Source organism: Lycium ferocissimum, chromosome 4 (genome assembly GCF_029784015.1).
Source record: "Lycium ferocissimum isolate CSIRO_LF1 chromosome 4, AGI_CSIRO_Lferr_CH_V1, whole genome shotgun sequence".
NCBI classification, from domain to species: domain Eukaryota; kingdom Viridiplantae; phylum Streptophyta; class Magnoliopsida; order Solanales; family Solanaceae; genus Lycium; species Lycium ferocissimum.
The window spans coordinates 50,834,189-50,842,335 of NC_081345.1; the positions used below are offsets into that span (position 1 = coordinate 50,834,189).

General features: G+C 34.0%; 1 protein-coding gene across 2 annotated transcripts; it reads left to right on the forward strand.

The window, feature by feature from the left end:
- The first annotated feature begins 1,170 nt into the window (after positions 1-1,170).
- LOC132053474 (putative lipase YDL109C) lies at positions 1,171-7,017 on the forward strand. Of its 2 annotated transcripts, XM_059445519.1 has the most exons (11): positions 1,171-1,256; positions 1,315-1,967; positions 2,632-2,699; positions 3,379-3,449; positions 4,342-4,617; positions 4,987-5,147; positions 5,217-5,272; positions 5,479-5,531; positions 5,601-5,730; positions 5,949-6,046; positions 6,644-7,017. In XM_059445519.1, the coding sequence occupies exons 2-11, from the start codon at positions 1,648-1,650 to the stop codon at positions 6,713-6,715; spliced, it is 1,305 nt and encodes a 434-aa protein (XP_059301502.1). In that variant the 5' UTR covers positions 1,171-1,256; positions 1,315-1,647; the 3' UTR covers positions 6,716-7,017. The 2 variants fall into 2 exon arrangements, with proteins under 2 accessions (XP_059301502.1, XP_059301501.1); XM_059445518.1 differs by having other exon boundaries at positions 1,214-1,967.
- The last annotated feature ends 1,130 nt before the right edge of the window (positions 7,018-8,147 follow it).

Sequence of the window (8,147 nt, forward strand, 5' to 3'; positions counted from 1 at the left end):
ATTGGATTTACATCTACAAGATGAACAACAAATTTTGGTGTAACTGAAGATTAAGTGGTCGTTTGGCAATGATTTTTTTTTTTCCAGTTGAATTTTGGAAATTATGTTTGGTCAAAAAATTTTGAAAATTTCCGAATTCAACTTGAAATTGAATTCCGTTTTTTTTCTTTTTTTATAATCGTAGTGTCCGAAAATCAACAGACACACCTCGACTAATTCCACTAATATCTGACCTCCCACTAAAGAACAAGTACTAAGTAACTCTATCCGCCAGGCTATAACAAATGAGAAAAAATCATTTAGTGTTTTTGTATCTGCTGGGATTTAAAAAACACTAAAAAATTATTTTCACTTTTTTCACTCCAAAATTTCAAAACAACTTCAATTTATATTCATGGGCAAATAAAACTTTAATTTTCAAGTACCATTTTATACTTTGAAAACGGAACTATTTTTTTTTTTTTTTTTTTTCAAATTTCATAATCTTCATGACCAAAAGGGCACTAAAGCTTTGATAAATTTGCAAACGTAACTAAAAATAAAGTTTGTACTAAAAATGCACCAAAGTGTCACTGTTGTGACAGAACTCCTGGTCAGAAATTGGACCTCTCTCATACCAGGAACACACTGTTATCATCTCATTCTAGAAAAGCTATCTACCAACGCATAATAAAAATAGGGAAAAGGGTCAAAAATATCCCTCTACTTTGGAAAAAAAGGCTAAAAATATTTTTCGAACTTATTTTGAATTAAAAATATCTCTTCCATCATTAAAGTTTTCAAATATACTCCTGTCTTGACGGAAATTATCCCCCAAAATAATTTAAAATTATTTTTTAAATTCGCCCTATCATTTAAACCCAATCCAATTAAATAATAACCCATAAGATCTCCTTATTCCCCCAATACGTAGGTTTGAAGTTTGAGGGAATTGGGGGAATAAGAGGATCTTATGGTTCATTATTTAGCTGAATCGGATTTAAATGATGAAGCGGATTTAAAAAATAATTTCAGGTTATTTTAGGGGATAATTTCCGATAAGATAGAGGCATATTTAAAAAATTTAAGAATAAGAAGGGTATTTTAATCTAAAATAAGTTTGAAGAATATTTTTAACCATTTTTTAAAAAAAGAGGAGTATTTTTTACCCTTTTCCCTAAAAAAATATCTTCTTGACGCTAGTCAAACTTGAAAAAATATATTTGAAAAATTGAAAAAAAAAAAAAAAAAAAAAAAGGAAAAGTAAGCAAGCAAAGGTGTTCTAAATTCTGAATCTTGACGGTCGTCAAACTTGAAACTTTCATCAAACCAAAGGTTTTCTTTCCCATTTTGTCCCTCTTTTGATTGAATCAACACCAAACTGTATCATTCAACATAATTTTAATGTCAAAATGCAATTCTTGATTGATAATTTTAATATACTAGTAGTACTATTTTATTTCAAATGCCTGTCAGCAAGATTTACAGAGACAAGAAGAAGAAGGTTCCATGTACTATTAGCAGCCTTCCATGTGGACTAAAAGGTCTATAAATCCATAAATACCGAACCAAAATTTCCAAATCCAAGAACCCACAAAAGCTTTTGTTGACTAACTGCCACTGCTGTTTGTTTTTTCATATTGTTGGATTTAGTTTGGTTATGTGAAAATGGAAAAAGATTCAAACTTTACTGATGAAAATGGAGAAAAAGATAGGAAATCTGGAATGGGTATTGAGGAAACTGAGAATAGCAATAAGAAGGAAGAGAGGAAATCTGAAATGGATATTGAGAAGAATGAGAATAATAATAAGAAGACAAGGAGAAAAGGGTGTTTTATTTTGCCTAGGTTTGCATGTATGAGATTGGATGATGAAGTTCCAGTTGTTGAGACAACTGCTGCTGGTGAATCTAGTTTTGATGTCGAAGCTAGCCAAAAGGGTCCTCCTCCTAATCACTTAGTTGTCATGGTTAATGGCATTATTGGCAGGTAAAATTCAAATCTTGAATTCACTTCCAATTAGAGTGAAACCGGTTCAACAGGTACCACGTAACTCTGTCCACCAAGGCCAGGACAGATGGGAAGAAATCAATGTTTTTGTCTCTGCTGAAATTTGAACCTGATCATGATTCTCAATCCACTTTATTGAGCACTAGGCCACACCCTTGGGTGCAGTCCAAATGGATATTGAGGATTTATATAGCGGATTTTAACTAGTTCTGGATTGTCATGTATAGTAATTGTTTTTTGTTCTTTCTATTTTCAGTAGTAGTTGTAGGTTAATCACTTGAAATGTGGAAATTTTCGTTGGTAATTTTAGTCCTATCGTTATGACTACGGATACATTTTATGAGTAAGTCATACGGAGCTTAATACCTTTTATGAGCCAGTCATACCGATTACCGAGCTTGGTGAAAGATAAAAAATGGTACCAGCAGAAGGATCATACAAATGGGAAAAACTACAGTTGAAAGATCACTGGATTTCAATTTTGGTCCTAGTTCTGTGACACCCTTAGTACTTTTATAATACGAAGTTACTGCATATGTGTGCATAATACAGAATCACGTCAAATACAATCCTGCTAACAACTAATATACATAAGGATAAACTCTAACAGCTATTTAATGATTTGAAATGTCTGCTTCTGCAGTGCAGAAGATTGGAAATATGCTGCCAAGCAATTTGTGAAGGCCTATCCACGAGATATCATTGTTCATTGTAAGTTCTTGCTCTTGATTCCATTCCGAGATTCTGTTTTAATTCTATTTTTGGTCTAGTTGATTGAAGTGATATTGTTAGCGTTAACTGTTATTTACTTTGGAGTAGCAATTATCTGTTTGAAATGTCATATTTGTATGTATGATTAACCAAAAAATAAAGGCAAGCATGTGATTTTTGGTAAGAAGAATGTTGATGCAAATAACAGAACTGCCTCTTTTCTTCTGCTTTTTTGTTTCCTCTTAACTATATAGCAGATTGCCATTTTTCTAATTCTCAACAATACGGACAAAGTCCACTGACTATGTAAGCTATTTTTTAGCTCAATTTGATATTCATGACAAGATCAAAATTTAAAATGTCAGGTGGATGCAATTTAAATGAAAATAATTGGTGTGAGAACTCTTTTGTTTCTCAAAAGGAAAGTAAGTATAGAGGTCCTTGGAGAGAATTGGAATAATTTTGACTTTTGGCATTACGCTTCCAAACTAAACGTAGATATTCACACCTTTCCGCAATCAAAATTCAATCAGTCCATTAGTTTCTGAAAACTAATATGAGTTCCAAATTTGCATTGATTTCAATGTTTCCACAAGCTATATGCATCTCTCTGTCAGCTGGAGCCATATGTTTCTTGTATTAATCTCAATTTTTTCCTAATTTCATATGCTATTTCCAGGCAGTAAATCTAATTGTTCGAAGTTGACATTTGATGGTGTTGACATAATGGGGACAAGATTAGCTGAAGAGGTATGTGAATCATTTTTTTCTTCCCCACATGGAGTCAATTTAAATTAAATCCTGTTCCTCAACACAATCCGCTCCGTCAAATAATCAGAAGCAGAGCTAAGACTTTTAGTTTATGGATTCTGGACTACAATTCGTTTTGGTCATTGGGTTTTAAATAGATTATTTGTACATATTAAATTAATTTTTTCAATTAAATTAACTTTATAACCTGTGCTACTAAGTTACTCGGACTCTTCACTTTCAGTGCCGCACCCGTGTCGACACGACGTGGGTGTGGGATCTATACCTGATTTAGTCAAAGGATTTCGGGTACTTTGACCAAAATCGATAAGAGAAATTTGAGACAGACAATGATTTCTGAAATCAAAACAAAAGCTAGGGCTACTGCAATAGCCATGTTACACCAAAAAATAGTAAGGAGATGCATCTATACTTAAAAACAATTACAGGCTCGAACTTGCTCTAAAAAATTTGTGCATTCTTTTCCTTATAAATAGTCCACTATATTCTGGTCATATTTTTATAACTCTATTTTTAGATGTTTGAATTATTTTTAGCCGAATCCCAGCACCCGTATCCATACTTGGATTCGTATCCCTGAATCTTAAAATTTAGATCATGAAGGATTTGACCTTTAGATCCACACCCGTATCGGACACCTGCACCCGAGTCCGAGTAACTTAGGTGCTACACCACATCTAAATAGCTAAAGCTAGTAAGCTACGGGGATTTTTCCATTGTTGTATGATGTGGGATTTTGTATTGTATTAGGATGACATATGATCTGATTCTTATTGTTCAGGTCAAACATGTAAGTTTTGTTACTTGCTATACAATATCTACTTGAACTAAAAAATTTAGTGACTGTCGCTTCTCATATTTATACTGTCAGGTACTATCTGTTATAAAACAGCATCCACATCTACAAAAGATTTCTTTTGTTGCTCACTCCCTAGGTGGCCTGGTATGTAGATATGCGATTGCAAAGCTATATGAACAAAAATCTGCAAGAAGAGCTTGCGGAGAAGATATGGAATGCTGTAGTCTTAATGGGTCCACTAATTCATGTGTGGAAGAAGAAGTATCAAAAAGAAAAATTGCAGGCTTGGAACCCCTGAACTTTATAACCTGTGCTACACCACATCTCGGCTGTAGGGGGCACAAACAGGTGATTAGAGAATTGGGCTTATTGAATATCATATTTGTTTAGCTTTGTTCACTTTCATTTTATTAGCAGTAATGTTTTTGGCTGTCTTGTAGGGTTTTTACTCAATGCCCATTAATTTATTGATCTTCTGTTAAATTCTGATATTATGGGGAGTAGTTGACATTCTCAAGTAAAATACACTTCTTGAAGTTTTATTAAACACTTCAGCATTTTGCACAGCTTTGAATATTTTTGGTCTAGTTTCATTCTGAACTTTGCTTATCATGTAAGTGCATTGTAATTAGCAGCATGAATATTATGAATCCCAAATAACTCCATCGCTTTTGTTTCTATTCCCAAAACGTTTAACGTGTTTTAAAAATATTGTAGGCTCCAGCATTCTGTGGGCTACACTCACTTGAAAAAGTTGCAGCAAGTTCCTCATGGTTACTTGGAAGAAGCGGAAGGCATCTCTTTTTGAAAGATTGTGATGAAGGGAGGAGACCTCTTCTTCTTCGGATGGCCAGTGATTCTGAAGATCTTCCATTTATGTGAGTGAACATTAACTAACTAATTACTTCAGTTTCAAGCAAATTCTGTATCCTGACTTCTCCTTGCAGATCTGCTTTGCAGTCATTTAAGCGTCGTGTGGCCTACGCAAATACATGTTTTGACTGTATCCTCCTGAACCTCGTCCTTTTCTTCTTCTCTCTTATCTGTTCATTCTTCCGTGTAGTATATATCCAGAATCAGGTGCCTAGAACTTAAGTCCATGATAAGATAATCCATCAACAGTGGATAACTGCTTATGCTGATCAACGAGACCTTTATTCCATGTGTTAACTTATTTCGTATAATGCAAGAACCTTGACACTTATATAGATCTTGTTGGATGGAGTACATCATCTTTGCGGCGCAGATATGAGCTTCCAAGGGTAAAAGTTATGAAATTTTAGTTTTAGCAAAAGCTTGCATCATACAGCAACTAATACTTTTCTTTTCAGCGTCGAAACTTGAAAAAAGTGGATAAATACCCACATATTGTAAAAGTAGATGAGGCAACAAGTGTTAGTTCTCAAGAAGAAACTCCTACAGAGGCCAAGATAAATGGACGCAAGTCTCAAGAAATGGAAGGTTAGTGTCTTTTTTCGTTCTTTTTCTTTGTTAATGGTATTTGAGGAGAATTTTAAGTATGTTAGCCTTCACTTTCAGAAACTCTACCTTTATTATACTTCCTAACTAGGGGAATCTCAATGCACATGACATTTTTTTCCGCTTTTAGCATTTTTATAATCAGCTTCCCTCATCCTTTTTTATTGCTTACCTTTTCTTCATGGTTAACTGTTGTGTAGAGGCCATGATAAGAGGTTTAACAAAGATGAGCTGGGAAAGGATTGATGTTAGCTTCAAAGGAAGTAAACAGAGATACTTTGCGCACACAGCAATTCAGGCATGTATTTTTTATTTTTTTTTGTTGGTCTTGAACACACTATAAGGAGTTTCTACATACAATGTTTCTTCACTATTGATCATCACAGATTTCACCACGTACCAGTCTATTGTGACCTAGGCAAATTCATTTCTCATTAGTGATTTACTCAAGGATTTTCCTTTCATATCTGTATGGTCATAAATTTGCATACTATGGGGTGATTAGATGGATTGTTGAAGCATGTGCTATTTTAAGGTTGGACAATAATGTGGGTAATGAAGATTGGAAAATTAGGCTCAAAGGGGTAACTAAGTTTATAAATCTGTCAGTTCCAAGCTAGTTGGAGCATATGAATCTTCACTATCCGTTTTAGCTTCTTTTGAAACAAAGGTCTCAACTGATCCCAAAAAGAAATAAGTCATCGTGATCTTGAACTATTTGTTTTCAACAAACAGAAGCACATTTGGTATTTTTGTGATTTTTTCCTGAGGTTTTTGAATCAAAACTCTAGGCATTATCTTTTTTTTTTTTTTTTTTTTTTTTTATGTGCTTTGTTTCGCTGGAAGGTTTTCTGCAGTAACAAATCTTTTAATATCCTTTGTTTTATAATTTCAGGTGCAGTCCTATTGCATGAATTCTGATGGAGCAGATGTTATACAACACATAATCGACAACTTTGTCGTATAGAAGCAGGGAAGTTTTTGTATTTACAACACCTATATTGGTTGGAGGCCTGTGTAATTTACAGCGCCTGCTACATAATTTGTAGAAGATGCATGCATACGAGTTCGAGATATACAAATGATACGTCAAAGTTCAATTTAGGTGAATTATAGTTATTAGAGCATATATAGTGAATTCATTTGTAAAGTTTTTGAGGTCCTATTTGTATATGTAGTTCATATGGCTTGTATCTCTTCAAATTTAATGACAAATACTTCCTCTGTACCAAAACCAATAATGCGATTCAAGCATGAGGGTTAACTTTATTTTCAGTTTGGCTTTGGACATTGATAATTAAAAATACTATCCCTGATCATTGAGAATTCTTGTAGAGAATTCAACTTGAAGCACAAGCTCTTTTGGCTTGCTTGATTGGTCAAAGAGTTCATTTTGGCCTCAGCTATTAGAAATGAGATAAATTTACCATATGTTTCATTTTGGTACAAAAAATGTAGCTCAAAAATGCCTCTTTATTAGCCAAGTAGCTCAAAATTGACCTCCCGCTTACTGTTGCTCTTAGCTTAGAGGGAAAAGAGTCAATTCTGTCTCTGAACTATTTGAAACGGGATAAGCTATTTGAAACGGGATAATTTTGTCCTCCGTTACCTACAGTTCAGTCAATATCATCCCCTAACCTTTTAAGAGAATTCTGCATTTTTTGAGCTACTTCGCTATGATTTAGTGTTTTGAGCTACTTGATTAACGGTAAGGGTATTTTTGTGTCAAAATTAAACCAGATGACAAAATTTCCCATTTTGAATAGCTCAAGGACAAATTTGAACCTTATAACTCTAAATAATGGTATTTGATGTGCAGATGATAACATGGTCATGTAAAATAAAATGGACGATTAATTTCTTTTTCAAGGTATACTTCCCTAGGCGTGATTAGCAATTAACAGAGCGACCACTAGCCCTTCCCATACTTTAACCCATACCCCAACTAGAAAAAAGAAATAAAAGAAATTAGAGCGAAAAGAAAGGTCCTTCAGTTGAGGTGTACGTTAATGGAAGTCCAGTTTGGCCAAGTCCTACAGTAGTAGCAAAAAAGCTGATAATAAAGCAGGTAACCTAAAATCAGGTTCAGGTAGGATTTGGTCCCTACTTTCTGACTACTGCCCTTAATGCATGATGTACTATTCAAATTAGCTGCTCTTTTTTTTTCACCGGCTTTTCAAGATTTTACACTAATTTATTGGTGGTCCCTTACCCTTCCTCCTGCCAAAACAATGCTGTGACTTTTTGCTAACAAACCAGTTTCTTAATCATTTTTTGCAAATATGGGGTGAAGCCTATGTTTTATTTTATGAAAGTTTCTCTGAATTATACAAAGCTCCTAATTTGGGTAGTAAAAAGCAGAAAAACAAATCTACCATGACCATTAAGCCTGTTAACCG